This window comes from Melozone crissalis, unplaced genomic scaffold (assembly GCF_028551555.1).
Source record: "Melozone crissalis strain CALT ecotype California unplaced genomic scaffold, PUWL_Pcris_2 ptg000023l_1, whole genome shotgun sequence".
Taxonomy (NCBI): domain Eukaryota; kingdom Metazoa; phylum Chordata; class Aves; order Passeriformes; family Passerellidae; genus Melozone; species Melozone crissalis.
This window is the reverse complement of record NW_026535801.1, coordinates 25,407,789-25,430,458: the sequence shown is the minus strand read 5'-3', so window position 1 is coordinate 25,430,458 and position 22,670 is coordinate 25,407,789. Positions and strand designations below refer to the sequence as shown.

Sequence of the window (22,670 nt, the reverse complement as noted above, 5' to 3'; positions counted from 1 at the left end):
TGGTGCAGTACTCATGGAATAATATTGGTAGGAAGGGACCTCTGGGGATCATCCAAGTCCTCAGTGAGTCAGCTCGCCTGGCTAACCCTGGGAAAACTATCCACAGCCTTCAGGGAGGTTCTGGGTGAGTCAGACTGGTGCCTGGGCAGGGAGGAGGATGGGGAAATGGGTAGAACTGTGCCCTCCAGCAGTGAGCAATTAGACCTGCTCAGCTGTTCTGGTGAATGGGCCCTGCAGGTGGCTGCTTTGTTACAGAAAAATGGACAGGTTTTCTTCAGCCTCTTACCTGGCAAACAAAGGAGGGCACAGAGGGAAAGGGGATTTAGAGTCCTGGTTTGTGGAGTCAGTGGTAGGACTATGTTTTTCAGTCTTGCCTTGAAAGATTTGAAGTCATCATTATTTTATAAAGAGCCTGATTTGTTTCTCAGAGATGGAAATTCCCCTAGCAAACACAGATTTTTGAATCTGGTTACTGTAGTCTCCTAGACCGCTTCTTGAGGAGTTGACTTGTTTTGGCAGTGCTGGATATCACTAACACATTTTAAGGGATCACAGGGAATGCCGTGGCCTCCAGAGGGACAAAAAGTGGTGACAGTACTTCTGTGACTTTCCCAGTTCTGTCTCTTCTGACATGCTGCTATGGCCTTCTAAAATCTTTCAAACCAACCTGGCACCTCTGAAAGGACACCAGGAATCCCATTTTAGAGCTGTCTGTCCACCTCCAGCCTGTGCCCTGCACGCTGGAAAATATGTTCAGGATAATGCTTGGTGACTTACAGGTGTGGAAGAAAAAAGCTGGGTTTGGGTTTTTTTCTTCCATGAAACAAGAAACCACTAGGCTGGAGGAGCCATGTGCTTTATGGCTCATGGAGTAAAAGCTCATGGAGATCATTAAAGGGCTTTCTTTGTTCAGTGCCACCCACAGGAGCTGTCCTGTGTGCTTCCCTCACCTGCCACATTCATTGCTTCATCCCTCTGGGAGGGGCTGGCACTCCTACCCCGGGTGAGGACTCTGATAATTGTCTTCACTTTGGCTTGGGTGGGGCAGGTGATCCCTGTGATTTTTAGCACCCCCAATCTAGTTGTCCTCGTGTTTGCTGTGGCCCAGCATCCTTGCAGCTCCTGCAGCTTCGAGGTAAGGAGTCCAGTCATGCTTCGAAGCTTTTGTCATTTGTTTTCACTTCCTTAAAAACACCTCAGGCAGTAAATCCATCAGCAATGTGACTTCCTGGGAGGAAAGGAGGAGCTTTGCTTGTGAAACACAAGATTGGAAAGCACGATCCAGACAAAACAGCCAAATGCTTTATGGATAAATATAACTTGGATGCCAGGTGGGAGCTTTGCTGTGTGCTCAGGATGGCACTAATGGATGGAATGGAGTTTGAAAAAGAATAATTTCTCCCTTGCTGAGCCTGGTGAGCAGCACTGGCAGACCTCATCTTGGCTTGTTTGCTGCCCAGATTTTGCTTTATTCCTGACCATTGCAGGGCCTTGGTGAGAGTCATGGTCATTTTACCCTCACTTTGGGCTAAATCTGAGGCAAATTGAGTTTATCACTGGTAAGAAAGTAGAAATCTTTGGCTGTGAGGTGCCTGTTAGACTGAAAGCTGATTATTTTCCTTCCCAAAAATAACGATCTGCTTATTAACACATATAACTTTGTGGTTTATATATTAGCTTGTTAAAAAAGAGGTATTCTGGGGGCAGCTTTGCTGAGAGATCAGTTTGCCTGAGTTCTTACTTCAGGAAAAATCAGCTGCCACATTCAGCTCAGTAGTGCTGAACTCCAGCCTGGCATACCCTTCCTGGAACAGGATGATGGAGGAGGATCTTGGAAATTGCTCTCCTGGCAGATTGCTGGAAGCATCCAGGGGTGAGCAGTGGGGTAACAAAAGCTTCCTTACTGGGACTCTGAGGGTGAAGCATCATCCTGCTTGTGTCTCAAACCTCTGAGCTCCTTGAGGAAAGTCACTTTGACAGTCTTGGGACATGTGCCTGTGTCCCGGAGCATGGAGGATACTTGCAGCCTGTTGGTGATACAGAGACTCTGCCCCTGAAGGGCAGAGAACAAATGAAAAGTCAGCTTTCTTCCAGTGCCAGGGATAACCTGAAAACTCTCCCACATGTCACAAGTGTCTTCCAGAGGCACTGAGCCATCTCCTCCCAAACCTCAGTGGGGCTGGAGGCCCAAATCAAGTGGCTCAAGACAGGTATAACCTGAGTTTCTAAGCCCTATTACTTATTTACTTGTGTGTTTAGGAGCCCTGTTCCTCTTCAGGGTTCCATTTCCTGCCATGTTGTCATCAAGAACAAGTAAATGAGCTCTGACCCATCGCTTTTTGTGCATGGCAGCCTCTGGGCACAGGTACTGCCAGCTCCTGGTATCTTTTAGGACACTTGTCCACTCAGCTTTTTGTCTTAATGTTTTCTTAATGTTTCTCTTCTGGCCCAAATGGCTGCAAGTGCTGACAGAGCAGTAGTAGATGAGTAAGTACCAGGCAGCTATAAGGGAAGATCACATCATGCTGTTTTTTACATGTTCTCTTCCAAATTTTGGGTAAGTCAGCGGAGATGAGGGAGCCAGGGTCATCTGCTGCCTCCTGGTTTGAAAGTGCTGTATTGATTTTGTTCCTGACAGTCCAGATGTTGTGCATCTGCAGCTTGTACTCTTTCCTGAATTTAAATGTCTCATTCTCCCTTTCTGTTCCCTCAGTTTTCTTGTGAAAGTGCCTGATGTCTCTGCTCTGAAGAAGAAAAAAAAGTTTTTCTTTTTTTAGGGTCATGTTTGCAGAGTGAGGGTCCTTCTGCTGGCAGTCAGACCTCTCTGACACCCAGGAGCAGAATTGGTATGGAGAGGCCTGGAGAGCGCCTTTTTGCAGGACTGGGCTTTGTTTTACACTGATCATGAAGGTGAACTGTGTATTTTTGAAAAAAAAAAAAACCCACAAAATTTTTTGAAAAAAATTTGAAATTTTTGAATTTTCTTTTTAAAAATTTGAAATTGAAGTTTTGAAATTTTTGAAAAAAAATCACAAAATTCCTGGCTGGTGGAAGAAGTGGGCTGTGAAGGAGCCTGCCAGTGGAAGAGGCTGAATGGTCCTTGCCACACAGGTGTGACTGGTGAGAAATGGGGCAAACACACCTGAGGGACTGAGCCAGCTCCTCCTCCCCAGCTGCCCCCCAGAACAGAGCTGCTCTTGTGGTTGTGCATCGTGGTGGTTTGCAGGGGATCTGTGCTGGGTTACTGCTGCCCTGCAGTGGCAGGGTGCAGCTCCGAGCCCCCGGGTGAGCACCTGCAGTTGCTGCAGCTGTGAGCGCCCTGCAGGGACTGGCAGGGGGCTGGGTGACCTCATTCTGTCTGCAGCCTGCAGCTGCATGCACGGCCTCTCCCCTGCACAGACAGCAGCCTGAGCATCCAGGGAGGTGGGCAGGAGAAACCACTTAGACCAATGCTGCAGATTAGAGCTGGTTCTCTGTGGGACCCGTCAGATTCTCCCTGGCACTCAGGAGGGCTGACAAGCAGGGATGGAAATGAGGCAGAGACCAGAGCACTGGGAGGAGGAGGAAAAGCACAAGATTCTTTGGTGGGGTTACTGTGGACCAGTTTCCTTCTCCAGCATGCCTGTATGAAGTCTCCCATCTGTCTCTCTTTGGGTCTCACCATCCAGCACAGCTTGGGATGCTGGGTGGGAGATGGCACATGGCTGAATCCAAGAGTGGGAAGCAACTGAAATAACCTGCGTGAAATGCCAGCATCGTGCTTGAGGAGGAGGAAAGGAGGGCTGGGATGTGCATGTGGTGGAGGGGAACAATCACATAATCTCAGGGAGTGAAGGAGATGACCTGATAACTGAAGAGGGGGTTATTGAGGAGGAGAAAGCTCTAGCAGGAAGAAGGATGCTGCAATTGAAACAAGATGAGTGCAGCTGCACGGAGAGATGAGCACTTCCTAGAGCAGTGATAGAAGTTAATAGGTGTCGCTGTACAAATATTTTGAAAGCTGTATCATACACATAAGTGTCATCACACAGAGAGAATGTCACTACTTTATTTGGCTTCTCATGTGCTTTGCTTTCCTTTGCTCTTGAGACGACAAACTTTTCCAGATGCTCTCTGGCTGCTGCTATGGAGGGTGCAGGGCCAAACTCGCAATGCGAATTAGCTTTTCTTCTCCTTCCCCACGGTCAGAGACATGATCTCACCTGTGTTTTTTGTGAAAGACTGTTCCTGGTCTCTTGGGAGCAGCTGCCATCATTATTCACAGTCATGAGTGCAGTGTGTAATACCTGTCTAGCCTAGCAGCTGGAGGCTGGTGCCCTGCTTCTGTTAAGGGGAAATTAAGTAACCTTGTGTTGATTTGTCCCCATCAGTGGTGAAAGTGAGAGATTGACTGTGTAGCAAAAGAAGGGAGGGAGTATGCTGTATAGTTTCTGGCCAGAGGGCTCAAATATGTAGGAACAGGAATGGAAGAGTGACTGTAAAAGTAGGGAGCAGGTTTGTGTCTTATTAATTTACTTTTCCAGTGCAAAAATATAAAGGTGTGCATTCCTGCTAGGAAATCAGACCATGTGCCCAGGTGTCATTAGATTATTTGTCCTTCTCCCCATTCTTCCAGGTGTTCCAGTACCCCAAGGCCGCCCTGTGCAGAGAAAAGGTCTTACCCATGCACCAGACCAGCATTGATGGGGTGGAAGACATGTCCATGCTGGGAGATCTGCATGAAGCCGCCATCCTGCTCAACCTTCACCAGCGCTACCAGCAGGGTAACATCTATGTAAGTGCTCCTCCCTTTTGCCTTAATGGTTTTCGTTTAGCTTCAGGGCTGCCACTTTGCATGTGAAGTGCTGATGTTATCCTTGTCTCTTGAGGATAGGAATTGGAGGGGATTTCCTGCCTTGCCAGCTCCATCATCCCTGTGAGATCCTACCCTTATCAGAGGGGGCTCTTTGCCTATATGGAGGAAATTCCAAAACATGAATGTTCACCTCTGAGCTTTGTGGTAATTGCACAGCTCTGAATCCTCTGTGAACATCCATGTTTGATGAGCTGCCATTCACATTCCTCAGGTTCCCCATTATGCTGTTCCATGGTGTATAGGGCCAAGCAGACTGGAAAACGCAATGTGCAGAGGGCTTGCTGAGTATCCCTCCTGATCTGACAAAGATACTGCCTAACAAAACTAGGAATGCAAACCTGCTGCCCAGCTGTTCTGCTTTTACATGCAGTTGTACCTTTTGGTTTTGGTTTTTTGTTTTTTTTTTTTGATTGCTCTGCTGTCCTTGCACAGATGAATGAATACTCATAGCATCTCCTGATTTCCCTCTCAGGAAGGAGACAAGTACTAGGAAAGGGACTTGTGAGGAAAAGCACACCTGGGACAAGACATTCCTGAACTGCTGGGATGGCAGTGCTCTGCTAAGACTTGGAGAGAACAAGGAAGATAGATTGCAAAGACTGTCTTACCTTGCTTGTCCATGCTATGTGCACACAGAGTTTTCAGAATATGACAGAAAAAATTAAAATCTCTGTGTTGCATAGCAACCGTTATCAAGGCAACCAAACCATATGCACCTGTATTCCAGTAAATTATCAGTAAAGTGACCCTGTTTCTGAACCACCTCCTGCACTGGATGCAGAGGAGACTGTAATTTCTTTTTTTCCTTCCTTCCTTCCTTCCTTCCTGCCTTCCTGCCTTCCTTCCTGCCTTCCTTCCTGCCTTCCTTCCTTCCTCCCTTCCTCCCTTCCTTCCTCCCTTCTTCCCTTCCCTTCCCTTCCCTTCCCTTCCCTTCCCTTCCCTTCCCTTCCTTTTTCTGTAGGCACCTTTGCCTGTCTGTCAACACAGCCTTGTGACCCTGTGGCAGTAACCACATGCACACATTATTTTGATGGCCCATATCCTTGCTGCTCTTTTTGTCCTGTGTTTGACACATGCTATGTGTTTGTGCAGCTTTTGACCCCATTTGGGCATATTCCTCCTGTTTCTTCTTCTTCGCACCTTAAAATGCAATGCAGGATTCTCTTCCTTTTCAGTCTGTGCCTTGCACCAGAAATGCCACAACACCAGCAGTATTGTAGTAGCTGTACCTCCTTAAGCCTTTCAGCTACCTCTGATGTGTCATTCCTTCTCTTATTCAGCATTAGTTCTGTGCCTTGTCCATCTCTGCATAAAGGTGTTGAAGTTTAGCACCTTTACACCTTGTTTTTTGCCTTTGCATCATGCATGAATCTCAGATGTGCATCTCCGGTCTGAAATTTTTGGAGATGTATGAAGGGGCCTGACCTCTGCAACATGCTCAGCATGGGAAGAACCCCTCAGTGTTGGATTACTAACCCCACCATGAGCTCCTAAATGGGATTCTTTCTGATCAGGGAGTGTAGGTAGCAGTATATCTAGACTGCTCTGGCACCCATAATTCTTTTACTACAGCAATACTGACAAGCTCAACGGGACCTTTTGTTTTCCAGATAAATATTATTCAAGCTCTACCCAACTGTTGAAGGAAATTATGTGAGCACAGCAACAGCCTGCATTTTCCCTCTTCATTCTTACAATTCCTGTATTCCTTAATAAAAGTAGACCAAACATAATGTGAGTGATGCAGAAATGAGCCAGGGGCTGTACTGCCACATTTTGTGCTCTCCTTAGCAAAGCCATGCCTAACCATCCAAGTAGGATCTATTGTCCTGAAAAGTAGACTTGCCCCATGTGGCTTGTCCTGCTCTTGAGAATTCTTTGGGGGCAATTACTTTGCTGATAAAGTAGCTGGTATGTACATGGCTTTACTGCCATTAAAAATTATGGATAGAATTTGTCTATAAGGGAATGCATGTGATGAGGAGACTGCAACTGGGTAGTGGAAAGGTTTTCTAGGAACACCTTTGAAAGAGATGGCTGTAGTGGAAGAAGTTCTGGAAAGGACTTTCCAGAAGTTCTCTGGAAAGGAGCTCTGTTCCTAGTGAAACTACAATGGAAAATGCAAACTGAAACATCTGAGAAGAAGAGATGCTGTGAAGGGCATAGAAATGTCTTGTAGTCTCTGGGCAATGCCTGTTCCTCAGCTGCCTGTACATTGCTTTTCCCCAGTTCACGTTTTGACACCCAATGCTTTCCTCTCTCTCTCTCTCTCTCTCTCTCTGCACCTCTCTGGCCAAAGATCATCTGCTTCTTATTGCTTTCACTACCAATTAATTCTATTTCTGCCCACAAAAGTCCCTGTCAGAGGGTCCACGGGACTTGATCCATGATAGTGTGTTTATACTGATAATGCAATTTGTCCTAGGTGATTTTCCCTCCCACAATGATCTCTGAGTGCTGCTTTAATAAACGAGTTTTAAATATTTTGGTGACTACGGCATCTTATCAGTCGGGCTTCAGAACTTGGCATTGCTATAGGCTCAGATTTCATTTGGCCTGATGAGTCCTCCTTGTCACCACGTGTTTAATTTACAGCTTCTCCAGCAGATACATTCAAATGCTTTTATATCTGATGGGTGACTTACAGTTAGTTCATGGTTTGGAACTAATGCTAGATGTTGTCCCTGACCATAAAGCTTGGCACCTCCTGCAGCAATCTAAGTGTTTATTTGGTCATGCCTGCTGAGAATGGGTGCTCCTTGAGTAGAGCAGTCCAAGATGTCCCTGTGACGGAGGCCACCACACCAGCAGCATGGATGTTGACCATATTACATAGCCATCATTAGGAGAGAGGTGGCACCATTGCTCTGAGCTGCAGCTCTGAGAATAACTGGATTTGAGCTGGTTGGCTGAACTGAAAAAGTCATGCCCCAAAAAGCAAAATTAATTTCCTTCCACTGCACAAAATAATACATTTGAAATTCAGTGTTGTTGGCTGGGTATTTTATTTTAAATCTTGCTACCTCTTTTTTTGGACTGTGAGATTTTCAAAATAAATATTTTCAAAATAAAATGTTTAGAAAATATAAAAATGTTTTGACTTGAAATCTAGAGCTTTATCTTCAGCTGTCAATTTTGATTTGGTTTACCAAATGATTTAAGCTGCACCAAACAGCATTTTTTCAGCAGAAGGAAAATTATATGCTTTAGTGGTTCTTTGCACATGTGTGTACTGTGTGTGTTTGTGTTCTAACCCTGTTCAGGAAGTTCTTGAGCCCTGCCAAGCCCCCTTTGCTCAGGACTGTGGCATTGAAGGTATCTTCTGACACTTTCAGTCCTGGCTCTGCTGCTCAGCGCAAGCACAGTGCAAAGTAGCTGGGTATGAAGATGGCTTCATGTTTTTAAATTGTGTGAGCTTAATTTAACAAGGACAACAGGATAAGAATGTTATATTATAAAGCAGCAAAATTCAGATTGCCCCATCCATACCCAGCTGCACAGTTCCTTCTCTGGGGTTCGACATCTTTGCCAAACTGTGCAGCTCTCTGCTGAAGCTCAGTGTCCTTATTTAGGCTTTCTCCTTCGCCATGACTTATTTCAGGGTCTGGCTTTGTTGTGATTTTTTTTTTCTCCCCAGGAGCTTGCTTCATTTCCTTTCTGTGTTTTGTTTTTTCCCCGTAGACAAACATTGGCTCCATCCTGGCATCAGTAAACCCCTACAGAGCCATCCCTGGTCTGTACGGTGTGGATGCCATGGAGCTGTACAGACAGCACCGCCTGGGTGAGCTGCCTCCCCACATCTTCGCCACCGCTAACGAGTGCTACTGCTGCTTGTGGAAGCGCCATGACAGCCAGTGTGTTCTCATCAGGTCAGAGATGGACAGCCAGCTACTCCATGGCTGCATCACACGCCTTGCTCCTGCTCTCCCATTTGCACTGACATCTGCCTGAGTACCCTCACCACCCTGCCCGCCTTTGCCTGATCCCTGCTTGTCACAGCGGAGATGTCACATGTTTGTTCCTAGAGATCACCTCTGTGCCGCGGGTACGATGGTCATCAGCTCTGTCTGTCCTGGATTTGTGAATGAAATGTGTGCTTTTTCTTAACAGTGGAGAAAGTGGAGCTGGAAAGACTGAGAGCACCAAGTTGCTCCTGAAATTCCTGTCAGCCATGAGCCAGACCTCCCTTGGGGCCCCTGTGTCTGAGAAGAGCACTCACGTGGAAGAAGCCATCCTGGAGAGCAGGTACAGTCACCCTCGTGGGCACCCGGAGTGCTGGGTCAGCCTGCTTTGGGAGGCTCTGCCTTTGGGGAGCCCTGCCTTTGAGGGGCCCTGCTTTTGGGGGCCCTGCCTTTGGGGGGCCCTGCCCTGCCTTTGGGGAGCCCTGCCTTTGGGGAGCCCTGCCTTTGGGGGGCTCTGCCTTTGGAGGGCCCTGCCTTTGGGGAGCCCTGCCTTTGGGGGGCTCTGCCTTTGGGGAGCCCTGCCTTTGGGGGGCTCTGCCTTTGGAGGGCCCTGCCTTTGGGGAGCCCTGCCTTTGGGGGGCTCTGCCTTTGGGGAGCCCTTGTTTTGGGTGGCCCAGCCTTTGGGGGGCTCTGCCTTTGGGGGGCTCTGCCTTTGGGGGGCCCTGCCTCTGGGTGGCTCTGCCTTCTGGCAGGGATGGAGCCAGACCTGCTAGAGAGGATCACAGAGCTGAATGATGTCACATCAGGGAAACACGAAGGTTGCCATCCTGCTGGGATGCCTCACCCTGGCTGCTCTCCCAGCTGTCCATGGATGGATTAGGCTTCTTTCCAACAGCAATGTGGGATGTGTCTCCTAAGCTGGAGAATTAATGCTCTAGCTCTCGACTGTAGCTGTCCTCGCAGGGAGTCTCTGTCATACTCCTGGTTTCCTCCATGAGCCCCTGCTTCCCCCCAGCCTCCCTGTGTTCCAGGCTGCTGGTTTGTCTGGCCCTCAGGAGTCCCATGGGCAACCTGGCAGCTCTCCTGCTCTCCTGGCAAGTGATTTCATGGAGAATCATCCATGGGAGCTGGCACCAAGGAACAACTACCACCCACCTAAACCCTGACGAGGCATCAGGCAGGCAGGGAAGTGCCTGAATCAAATGTGTGTGAGAGAGAAGCTGGCAGCAGTGAGGGAAAGGAGACACGTTTCAGGGAAAATGCTTAATGCCAGAAGAGGTCCTGACGCCCCTGAGGGACCATGACCCACAGGTGACCTACTGGAACAGAGAGATGAAAGGAAAAAGTTATCTGCAAAACCTGAAGAAGAAAAGTGTGGCTGAGGAAAACTAGTAAGAGGCAAAGAGCAGCAGAGAAAATAAGGAAGCAAAGAATGACAGAGAGAAGCAGTGTGACCCCAGGCTCCTGTGCTGCAATGCTGGGGGAAATTTTGAGGGAGTGAGTGTAACCTGAGGTAATTAAGAAAACTGAAGCGAAGAAATGGAGGACAGTAGGTGTTTGACATCAGGTAAGCCTGGGGAAGAGGCAGGAAAGATACATCTATTTTGATGTTTGTGTCCTTGTTTTCCTTAATACCTGAATTATATTAAACAAATTCCATTAGAATTTCCCAGACTGTCTTGCCTGTGGCTGAAGGACCTTGCTGGCAGTCCTGCAGTTTGGTACTGTCAGGGTGAGGCTGCAGACTAGTCCCAGATGGAGCCTGTGATAGTTGCAGAAACCTCCAGAGGAGGCAGCTGTGAGAGCACTGTGGGTTTTAGGTCCTTATAAAGCAGAGCAGCCTTGAGCTGCCCTTGGACCTGGTGTTCCAGAGACTGTTGTTGGATGATTTATCCTTTGCAGGTGTGCAGGTCTTAGCAGGCATGGAGGCAAATTGGAAAAAGCTCTGAAGAGCAGTACAGTCATGACTTAAGATCTGCAAAATCTGCTTTAAGGCAAGCGGCTTAGAAGGCTCAAGCACTCTTAGCAGTGAAGTGATAACTTGACAGTGATCAGAGAGCTTATGGTGCTGGGTAGGTGATCCCTGAGTCTGTGAGATGCCACAGCTGTGAGCCGGAGTGAAGTTAGAGATCACAACCTGTTCTGTGTGCGTCTCTAGTGCTACATGAACTATTGCAATGTGAATGCAAGAGAATCTGATTTGTCACCGTTTCTCTGAAGAAAGGAAGCTGAAGGCCTGGCCCAGACCCAGAAGCTGCTGCTGCTTCTCCTATGGACCCTGCCTCATGTGTTTGAATTTCAGCTGCACTTGCTCTGACATTGGCCCTTCTCAGGTTCACTTATGGTGGATTTTCATGCTTGCAGCCCAGCACATACCAAGGAACCACACTGTATTATTTCTCAGTTTCAGACGGCATTGCAAACACAGTGTTCATCAGCTTTCTATAATTTGCTTGTTTTGGAACTTCCAACTTGGGGTATTTCTCACAAATCAGGCTCTCAAAACTCCTTTGGCACTGTTGATTTTGTCTCTTTTCCTTCTTGAAAATATCCATCAGTTCATTAAAAATTCTGTTAACTTTTAGCTTTTTTTTCTTGCTTGCTTCACTCTGAAGCTCCCTTCTCCATGTTGGGTGCCACTGCTGACAGCATAACCACCTTTCCTGCTATTCACCCCCCAAGTCTTCAAATCTTTTTATCTTCAACTGTGCGTCAGAATCCTGAGCTGCGTATGGTGCAGTATTTCTGAACTCCATACTTCTCTTTCTGCTGCCCTGATGAAACTGGTTCCCATTATTTTGAATGCTGGAGTGCATGCTGCCCACACCCAGCGAGCAGCCAGCATCACCTTCCTGCTGTGCTGCTCCCCCTTGCAGTGCACTTCTGCCTCTGTGCCACGCTGTGATGTGCTGGTGGCACAGGCCATTTGCTCAGCCCAGGCCCCTGCCCTCATTCCTGGCTGAACCAGCTCACCCCACCCTCTGCCTTGCCACTGCTGAGACACCCTCCTGCTTATTTCCCCCCCTAAGCCTGAAAGACTTTGCACTCGTGTGTGTGAGCCCATTGCCATACTGAACTATAAAGACATTTCCTTGTGCTTTTCGTATATAATTTAGCACGATTTAGAGCCACAAAGATTGGCCAGCTGGCTCCTGCACTCTCACTGCATCTGTGGTGGTCATATAACATAACCCTGCTGTCCCTTTTTCTGCCTGTCCCTGTTAATTTTGTTGATTCGTGGCAGTGGTGTGGATATTTCTGTGCAATGTCCTTATTTGCATACTTGTTTCAGAGGTGTGGGTCTTGGAGTTTAGATTCTCCAGGGCAAGGAACTTTCCTGATCTCTAACTGGCATTTCAATGGTTGTAGAGTGTTATAAGAGAGGAATTTTCATTTCTATTCTTGTTACTTGAAAGCCATTGTTTCAAGAGATTTTAGAAAAATGCTGCCTGGATTTTCCTGAATGTTGTTGACTATTTCCTTAAGCACAGCTCTCCTTTAGGTAACACTTGCAGGGCCTGAAGCCTTCTGCAAACTCCAGGGTATCTCTAGTTGTGGTTATTTTTTATGCTGTATTTACTAACTTTGTGAATAATCCTATATCTGCCCCAGTCTCCAGTGGGACTGCACAATAGATCTGTGGAGATGTCTAAAAGTCAGTATTTCTCAAGGTAATAACAGCAATAATTTTTGTTTAAAGCTATGTATGTTTTAAAATTAGACATGAAAACATACAGGCTGTTCTTGTAGCATCTCTGTGATTCTTTGTTTGTCAACCCTTCAGATTATTTTAGAATTGGTTTAATTGCAGAAATGAATATTGTAATCCTGGATTCTGTGTGTCAATTTGAGTGGTTCAGGCTTTTCCCTTGTACTGTTCTGCGAAGCAAGTACCAAGCATTTTAACTGTTTTTTCCTGAACATGGGAAGGTGAACAGCAGACAAAATTCTTCAATTTATGGCTGGTCTGATGTTTGGTGATAGATTTTTTTGCCCTTTTTTTTTTTGACCTGAAGTGGATGATGATGATACTCTCTGAGAATGTAATTTCCAAATCTATAGTGTGTGTATAGTCCCTACACTTGGAAACCATGTAGCTTACTTATATCAGCCTAAGCAAGATTATGGTATCAAGGGCTTGTGTGTTCCAGTATCAAATTTAAGTACCAAACACATTGTTTTATTACTGTTTGTTAATTTGAAGATGTTTGCCTGTAATTTTAAGAGATGGTTTATCAAAGGCAGAAGGAAAAAAAGTAGAATGAATATAGAAGTATGTGGTTTAAAGCTACAGAATGTTTACCATATATGTCTGATGCCTCTGAAAATGCTTGAAAAAGTACACTTGCATTCATGGGATGTGCTGTGTTGAGGACACAACCTGGCTGCTCTTGCCACCTTCCATTTCCTCAAGCCACACTGGTGGGGAATGCCCTTGACAGTGTGAGCACCAGCTGCCCATACAGATTGGAGACTGATTTAATTAACTGCAGTCCCAAAGGGTTAAAATTTATCTATCAGCCTGTTAAATTGCTCTTGCCATCCTTCCTTTCCCTTGAGCTCTTCCTGCTTGTCCAGGCTGGTGCTGTAACAAATAAATCTCTCGTGGCAGGACACAGCGTGCAAATGTCAAAAGACTGGGCAGACACTTTGTTTTAATGATATCCCGTCACTAATCATATCTTCATTGCCTTGTTTCTACAGCCCTATTCTGGAGGCCTTTGGAAATGCCAAGACAGTTTATAACAACAACTCCAGCCGCTTTGGCAAGTTCATCCAGCTGCACTTCTCTCAACATGGGCACATCCAGGGAGGCCGAGTCACTGATTGTATCCTTTTCTGCAGTGCACCAGAAATGGATTGAGTGAGCAAAGACTAGGACGAGCTCAGTGTAGGTCAGGAAATCCCTCATCAAAGTTCTTCAAAGTCAATTAACAGCTGTGGGCAAATTTGCAACTTAAACAGGGAATAAGTGTTTGGTTTGTGGCTCTGCAGCACCTAACTCTGGGAACCTTTTGTCTCAGTACTGCATTAGGTAGGGGCTAAACTACTTCATAGTTTGACTTTTCACTTTGTTAATCTCAACACTCGATGCTTAAAACCCTGGAATTTTCTACCTTGGAGGATTCCCTAGGTTGATTACATTCTGTTTGCTCCACATAAAATTGTTCATTTATCTTAGCTCTGCCAATGAATTTGTGATTGAGAAAGGTGAGGCCAAAGTAAGAATAAATATATTCTGCACAATATTTGGGTGCAGAAGAGAATTATGAGTCCCTGTTTTGGGCTGTCATCTTCAGTGGACCTTGGAACCCTAGTCATAGAATCACAGAATATTTCAGTTTGGGAAGGACCCATAAAGATCATTAAGTCCAACTCCCTGGTCCTCTCAAGACTACCTAAAATGAAATCCTAGGACTTATGAACACTGTCCAGATGCTCCTTGTACTCTGTTGAGCTTGGTGATGTGACCACTTCTGTGGGGAGCCTGTTCCAGGGACAAGAAGGACAGTGAAGATTGGACACAGTCAAACTGTGTTGAGCCATGATGACTTTCTTCCCTGTATGGCCAGGTACTCCTCTCCCAAAGGCTTTGACACATCTTTTGTCTCCCTGAGGGAGGTAAAGCTGCCCCTGGCTACATTTCCTGATGTATGTTCGAAGCTGCTGCTGACTGCAAACCACACCAATTGGCAGTGGAGTAGCAGCCAGATGAATTTACTGCTGTTGTAAATGACAGACTGCGATTGTTTGGCCTCTGCTCTTTGTGCTGGCAGGAGATTTAAGATAGTGGTCTCCTGCAGGAGCAATGAGAACTGATGCAAGACTTGCTGTGTGCAATGCAGGCTTTCAGATAAGAGTGGCCTCTAATCCTTCTGGGTGTCCCTAATGTGGCTCATCTTTTGTTAGGTTATCTGTGCTCTACCTGGCCCTGCCCTTTTAAATATTTCTTTGGCACATCATACCTCCTTGGACAGTGAATAGAGAGGATGATCTAAGATGATGTTTAGAACCACTCTTTACTGGCTTTCCAAAGTGTCAGTTATTTCATGATTTGTTGCTGGTTGCAGGGTTCATCCCAATGTGCCTATCATCAAGAAATCTGTGCTTCTGTCACTTGGATGTTTTTTCCTTAACGTGCTATTCAGATTTACTGGAAAAGGTAGGTGTCACCTCCACTGAGTGCTGGGTGAGCCCTCTCCTCAGAGAAGGTGTGGCAGTGCCAGATCACCTCCTGGATGAGGCTGTCTGCACTGCAGCGTGTAGACATCAGCTCCTGTGTTACTACTGCAACTGCCCCAGATGAGGAAGAGGCAGAGCAGCCTCTTTGTGAGCCTCTGTGTGATAGATGCAGGCTGTATTTATCACAGCCTGTTCTCCCATCTTTGATAAACTCTGTGCATTACAGAGAGGTTCCAAGAAAGAACTGTTAACTGAGGAGAAAGGGAGAGAGAAGTACCTGGAAATGCGGCTCCACAGAGAAGCACATGGGGTACAACTCCAAATGCAGGCATCTCTGATTGGATGTAGTTTACTTTGGAGTTGGGAATTCACTGAGGACCAGGGCCAGAACTGACAAAGTTCAGTTTGTTAATGTGTGTGCTCAGTTGCACAGCCACAAAGATCTTGATGTAGAATTTACTTAGACAAAACCATCATTAAATAGCAAGAAAGCCCCTCTTGTGCATTGACCCAGGAGATTTACCTGTATCCTGGTCCTCTCTTGGCCTTTGCATCCATAAGTCTGATCTTTTTCTGCTGGCTACTCTTATATTCTTTGTTTCAGAACAGGGTGGTACATCAGAACCCCGGGGAGCGGAATTACCACATCTTTTATGCTCTGCTAGCTGGTGTGAGCGGGGAGGAGAAAGGTAATTTCATTTTCTGGATATGTCTTTTGTGCTCTTTTCAGTGCAACATGTGAAGCAGGTCTAAGAACATGGACAGTTCATGTACTTGATACATAGCTTCTTCTTGAAGGCCAGTCATATAGTGATTTTGTGGCAAACAGAAAGGAGAGTTAAGAGAAGGAGGCTGAGGATGACAAAAGTTCCTTATAAGAAAAGACTTCAGACATTCTGTTCTGAAGGAAAAAGTATGTACAAAGTGATGAGGTGATGGAACTGGCTGGAGGCAGAGGAAGGGTAAAGAATCTTGATTCAGTTGCTGGTGGGAGCTGTTCAGAACTTCAAAGGATGGACTGATAGATATATTTATAGTACAAATCTTCAGTATAGGTAATAGTAGAGAGAAGAATTACAAAGACAAGTGATGTAGTGAAGGTACTAGAGTACTACACAAAACATGTCTTGTGTTTGAACTAAGGGTTTATAGCTCTGTACCTGGGGAAGAGAGGTGGGTCTGAAAAAGTGCACACAGAGAAAGGGGCAGCTGCAGCCTGTGGACAAATCCTCTCTGTAGTGCAGCATCCCCCTAACAACTTTTGTGTGTGTCTGTCCCAGGCATTGCTGAGCACTGATGGTGTTTCTGGAGAGGTCAGATAGGCAGGCAGGGACATGCTACAGTTGTACTCTGGTTTTGAGGGCCTGGGGAATTTCTTTATGCTTTTGGTTTCTGTGTGTTAGGATAATCAGATGGAAGATGTGGGGCTGACAGAGTAGAAGGGAGTCGGATTTCAGTTTTAGGGCGTACGTGCAGGAATGGCTACTTAGGTCATTTCAGAGATTAATCTAAAGCAAAGGAAAATAGTGGGGATCATAGTTATTATCAATTGCTTAGGGATAATATACAAAACAGATTCTTTTCTTCAGCAGATCTTTGCTATTCTTCCCCATCTACTTCTCCAAGCTGGTGTCCCAGGCTGCTTCACCTCCCATCTGTAATGTGGTTTTGGCTCTTGATCATCCTTGCCTCCTTTCTCCATTGATGTTTTAATTCTCCTATGTTCTTTTCAAAATGAGGGATCGAATCTGCAGATAGTGTTTAAGATGTGGTTGCACAGCAAATTCTGGTTTTATATTTAGTTTTGTGAACTACGCTCAGTTTTTAACTGCTGCTTAGCACTGAATGTCTTCAGGAATCTGACTGTGGCTCTCTGAACTCTGTGTCAAGTGATGATATCTAATTTAGAGGTCATTACCATATGCATACAGTTAAGACTATTTTTCTGTACACTTTTGGAGCTAGAATTAAAAGGTTTTTTCTTGAGTCAATTCAGTATTGAGATATTCTTCTGAGACTCTGCAGCTTGGGATTTGACTGTTCTAAATTACTTTGCATACCATCTGCAAGCTTTGTTACACCCTCCCACCCTCCTCTTCTATGAACTAAAAGACTGGTTGCTAAATAAATTGTTGTTTCTCCCCTGCCTCTTTTTCTCCTGTTGCAGAGAGCCTCTCCCTGTGTGAGCCAGAGACTTATCACTACTTGAACCAGTCTGGCTGTGTGACTGATGAGAACCTGAATGATGCAGAGATGTTCAGGAAGGTCATGGTGAGTCCAGTCCTAACTCCTCCTGAACTTTTGGGCACAGGCTCATGGACTAACATGCTGCATGGTCTAGATCTCGCAGGCAGAATTGATCTGCCCTAAGCCAGAATTTGGTGTTCAAGTCCAAAACCCAGCTAAAATGAGACTCAAAAAGTGGCTTTAGTGTACAGAAGTGGGGGGATTTGGAAAACAATCAATATGAGTGATAATTTAGAATGATAGAAAATTTGGGGGAGCAGAACCCCACTCCATAATGGCTTGTGGGAGCCTCCTAGATAGCTTGATTCAGGGAACCTCAGACTGACCATTGGAAAGGGAAGAGTTTGGCCTGAAGGTACTGTTCTCCAGAAATATTCCAGTGAAGTTATGTCACCTGGGCAAATCCCCTATTCTGAAATATCACAGAGATTTAACAGACACCTGTTTATCAGAGGTTAAGGGATTAGCAGGATGAATGTGCAAATTCATGTTTTATTTGATAACACTTGTTGGCCTGAAGGCTTTAATAATGTCGGTGAAACCAGATAGGCAAGATGAGTAGAGTCAGCTTAGGGTTTCAGCACCTCCTGGTTGGGTGTGATTTAAAGGAGGGAGGCACCTGCACAGCAGAAGTTTCAGTGGCAATATGGCATTTATTCTTCAGCTGAAGAGATGCTGGAGGAAAGAAGGGAACTAGAAGCCCAGAGTGCCCCGCTGACAGGGTGCATGCATGAAGGCTGGGCCCTACCTCTCAAAGTCAATTTATGCTCCAAAAACCCTGGCTCACGTGCAGGCATTAAGAGGGAATGTGCCATACTTCCTCATTATCTGATAATCTCTTTCCAACCATCTAACAGTTAATGCTGAAAGCCTGGTTTTAAATCTTGCTGCATAAATCTACTGTACTAAGAATGAATTAAGGAGGTTATGTGGATCAGAGTAAATTAAGTATCTTATATGGATCCATCCTTCAGGGAAGAAAATAAGTGAGAATGTGGAAGCCATCCAGTAACATCTGTAACCTGTGCTGCCAGTGTTCAGGGTAGGATTTCCTCACACAGGCACAAACATTGTCTTTCTTGTGACAGATGGTCAGTGAGGGCAGCAAAGTGCAACCTGAGGATGGGGACAATGCCCACCTGCCTTAGGTGGCCATAGAGTAAATGTAAGAGAGAATGGGAGACAGTAAAGATCATTGACAAATGTATAGCTCAGGGAGGTGCTGTGCCATCCCATTTCATTTGTATTCATGGTGACTGTAATTCTGAGTTTTACATCTTACACACACCTGACCCGGCTCCAGTGTACCTGGCTGTACCTGCAGCTAACATTAGCTGTTTGGTTTTGCACAGACTGCCATGAAGGTGGTGGACTTCAGCACTGAGGAAATCAGAGACATCTTCAAGCTTCTTTCTGGCACACTTCATTTGGGAAATGTTGAATTCATGACAGCTGGTGGGGCCCAGATTACAACAAAAGCAGGTAAGTAGGACCTTAGCAACTTGGTAGACCATGCAAAGCCCCATAAGGTGCCCAATAAAGCTCTCTCCGTATTCCTTTCTCTCTCTGTTATGCTGGTCTGCAGTACCCTCACCAGCAGCTTCCCTGTAGTTGAACTCTACAGAAGCATTGCCACAGGATGCATTGCCCCTGGGTACCAGTGGGATTTAATTGGTGTGTGGCCCTGTGATCCATTTGTGCTCCTCGATATTCTCAGAGTCCACAGCCTCACAGTTTCTCTTGAATTGAAAGAAATGGAAGAAATAGATTAGGAAGGAGTTTGAGATAAAAGTGCTCTGTTAGAGCCTTTCCTCCATCATAATTTGAAGCAGTTGCTAGTGTGCACTCTGTTACAGTTATTTAATCTCAGTTGGTCTGCAAAGCGAGTCCCAAAACAGACACAAGCAATAAAAATGTATTACAAGTGTTTCAAGTCGTAAGTTAATTGCCTCTCAACATCCAAGTTTAGCAATCCCATGCTCAGACTGCAGTATTGTGCTTTTACAAAACGTATCTTCTCAGGCAGTGTTTTGCTGGTGCTGAGTCTTGCACATGGTTTTGCTCTTGCTGTTTTCAGCAGGAAGGCTGACTTACATGAGTACCTGACTGTGCTCTGTAATGGGTATATGAGCCTCAGACTGGGTATGTGAGCCTACAGCTTTGGGTATGCCCAAGAGAATCAAGTAAGAGGGAGTATGTTTTGTGCTGGAGTTTAATCACCTCTTTTGTAGAAGTCCCTGGGATTTCCTCACTGATCTGTAAAAATATCTCTGAGTGATGGGGATCCATGCAGGAGAAAAACGTGTCTCTTCCTTTTAGTGCTGAATGTTGCCAGTGACCTCCTGGGCTTGGACGCCTTTCAGCTCTCTGAAGTGCTGACCCAGAGGTCCATGATTCTGCGTGGGGAAGAGATCAGCTCCCCTCTCACTGTGGAGCAGGTAAGTGTCCTAATGTATGCTTCCACTTCTGCCACTTCTGCATTTCCAGGCCCTGAGTCTTCCTCTGTGTCACCCGTTCCAGCCTAGGGCCTCCTGTTTCTCAGGTATTTTGCCCTTATTGGTAGCTCAGGTCCCAGTGCTGACTCTGCTTTTCAGGCTTTACAGGGGAGTTCACCTGCACAATACTGGTTTTAAGTCGCCTTCACTCACCAGGAGCTGGTCATACTTGTGTCATGCAGAAGGTGCATCAGATGCTTTGTGGTAATTGCGTGTGTGCATGCTTTAACCTGCAGAACTTCCAGGCTGTGGTGTGTTTACTGGAAAGTAAAAGCTGGCACACAATTCCCACAAAATATCTGGCAGATGTCAGGCTGTTACCCCACAGCAGCTTCTTTCTGCATCCATACAACCACAAAGGAGGACCACATAAATTGACATGCAGCTCTTGTGGTGCTGCTGATCACTTGAGGGCACTCTTGGTGTTTTAGGCCATGCACAGATAACTGTAGAAAATCCTCTGTCATTAATAAAATGCAAGGCACTGGAAGGCAGGGAGTACTATTACTAGGATGGAAAAGGCACCATGTTATAGCAAAATGAACATCTGTAATGGAAATCATGTGCTGGCACAGACTGCAGAGGGTTATCAATCCAACGCCTACATTGGCAGAGAAGCCAGAGTTACTAGACTCTCTCTGATGGATGTCTGTCTAACTTTCCTTCAGATTTCCCATGGAAGGAATTTCACAGCATCTTTAAGTATCCTGCTTTAGCTGCAGTGGAGTCTGGAGTTGAAAAGATTTTCCTCATAATTTAGATTACCTTTGACATCCCAGCTGTCCACCTTACAAGCTTTGGCTTCTGTGAAGTTTTTCATGTGGTGTTCTTTTCTAAGCTAAACAATCCAGTTCCTTCAGTGCTTCCTTGTAAGTAATTTTCTAAATCTCTTTGTCTTCTGTCTCTGTTTTCCCACATCTTTTAAGAAGTGGAGTGCCCCTAACTGGGCACTGTGTTCAAGCTGAAGTCTCAGCAGTGCTCATTATGGTAGCGTAGTTGCTTATTTTCTTGCTGTAGACACACATGCTAATATATCACAAACTGAGCTTTGCCTTTAAGAAATGGTCTCCTTTTTCTGCATAGTCTGTGACCTTTCTTTGCAGTGAAATTGTGTGAAACATATTTTCCAGCCTGTAGTCTGTGGTAGATATCGTCAATATCAGACACCACAATTTTCTTGTCAGCTGTCTATTCTAAATAAGCCACATCTTTCTCTAGCAGTGTGTAAGGTTGGATAACAGATTATACCAGAGGCACTTCATGCAGTCCACAGCAATGGCATGCAGTTGTAGAATTGACAGTCTCCCTGAACAGAGCTTCCCCTGCTGGTATAGCTGTTCCTGACATGTGTGTGTATTGGACCCCACACTTACTGCTTGGAGCCCAGTGAAGTACCAAGGCCACAAGAAAATTGTGATAGCAAGTGGATGCTGCCATTTAGCTGTGAGCCTGCTGCACTCAACAGTGGGCCTGTAAAGGCTGCTCCTGCCTAAGCCCTAAGTGCTGCACCCACCTTTTCCCACTTGTAGAGTAGCCTTGCTGGGGATTTCTCATTATGTAATGGGCTTGTTACCCATCTGAGCTTTGACATTTCAGTGGGCTGAAGGGATGAACTGGCCTAAGGCAGGCAAAGCTGGCAGGATGAAAGGCGCCTTTGAGAATCTCATTTGAGCCATACTGTGGGGAAAGTGGCTTTGCTTACAGCTGGATGGGGAGGTCCTGTTTCTGGAAAATGTGTCCAACTTACTGTGTAGCCAGATACACTACAGAGGCATGGCCTTGAGGGCATTCTTAGTCCCAACCAATAAGGCAGATCATCTGATGGAGAGAAGAAATAGCCAGAAAAGGCGTGTGCACCCATGCTTTGGAATGTTCTCTTTAGTGGAGAAGGGAGGTTATTCTGTGTCAACTTTGAGCTGCTGAAGAGGAAATAGTACCTAGGAAGAGAAAGGAGGAGAAAACCAGTGTGGTTGGGTGAAAAGAAGGATCTGGCAGGCTGGGCCTCAGAAGTTTGTGAGACACTGGACTGGAAGGGATCAGAAACAGCTGGCCTGCCTGCGCCATTAGCAAAGAGCTCGTGTTATTTAGGGTTGTAAAACTGAAGGGGGCTCGGGTGCATTTGGAAGATCTGTCATTGCTGGTCTGGCCTACTGAAGGAATTGCCCTGCTGATGTCACAGGTGAGACAGGGGAAACAACCTGCAATCTATTTACTGCAGTTTATTTATGAAATGACAAGATTACAGCTTTCACCCTACTTGATTATTTAATGTACTGGCTCGCTCGCCCCTCAGCATTACATTCTCTGGAACTCTCTAGATGTCAACTTCTTTTCTCAGTTGGGAGTTTGCAGCTTGTCCAAGAGGGCTGGGCAAAAGCTTGTCTGGGTTTATATTGTGCAGTTGCAGTTATCAGTCTCCATACTACTAGCCAAGGTCCTTGGGCATGCCCTAACATTTATCTCCATGTCTCTGATCTCCAGGATCTTTCCCCACTTCCAGCATCTTTCTTCCAGTCATGATCTTTGCCATCTTCTCTCCTGGCTCCTTTTGCTGTCCTCTGAGATCATGTCTTCTTGTTAGGGACCCTTATTTTTGGCCTTCTTGTCTTTCCAGAACCCTAAACTCTGGTTTCCCATTCTAAATAGTGTATGTGCAGAAGGACAGCACATGACATCAGACTCCCAGTTTGTGGTTCTGTATCATGTCTCTTTATTAATTGGAGGATTTAAGGTGTGCCTCTTTTGTGTGTCCAAGTGTTACCAAAATATGCAACCAGCCCATCCCTTGTGCAGCTATCAGGTAGTAGGCTTTTGCTTGAGATACCAGAAGTTTGATTTTGGATGTTCATCTACATGCTTTCATACACTCAATTATCTCCTGCCTGTTAGTGATTGCAATTTAAGTTATTTTTCCCATGTGTAACACTTGGTTATGGTATCTGAATGGGATGTTGGGTCAACTGCAGCAAAGTTTCAACCCATGAACTT

The 22,670-nt window shown here is 45.8% G+C and overlaps 1 protein-coding gene across 2 annotated transcripts in view; it reads left to right on the top strand.

The window, feature by feature from the left end:
* The window catches only part of LOC128938337 (unconventional myosin-X-like), an 88,254-nt gene that overhangs the window by 14,856 nt on the left and 50,728 nt on the right, over nucleotides 1–22,670 (top strand). Inside the window, exons 3-11 of one of the 2 annotated variants that reach the window (XM_054278546.1) lie at nucleotides 4,616–4,774; nucleotides 8,537–8,724; nucleotides 8,966–9,100; nucleotides 13,462–13,586; nucleotides 14,907–14,920; nucleotides 15,545–15,629; nucleotides 17,108–17,211; nucleotides 18,540–18,669; nucleotides 19,507–19,625. In XM_054278546.1, coding sequence (XP_054134521.1) covers nucleotides 4,616–4,774; nucleotides 8,537–8,724; nucleotides 8,966–9,100; nucleotides 13,462–13,586; nucleotides 14,907–14,920; nucleotides 15,545–15,629; nucleotides 17,108–17,211; nucleotides 18,540–18,669; nucleotides 19,507–19,625 — 1,059 coding nt within the window. Of the gene's footprint in view, nucleotides 1–4,615; nucleotides 4,775–8,536; nucleotides 8,725–8,965; nucleotides 9,101–13,461; nucleotides 13,587–14,906; nucleotides 14,921–15,544; nucleotides 15,630–17,107; nucleotides 17,212–18,539; nucleotides 18,670–19,506; nucleotides 19,626–20,407; nucleotides 20,552–22,670 lie in introns of those variants that run through there. The other variant, XM_054278548.1, reaches the window with a different exon arrangement.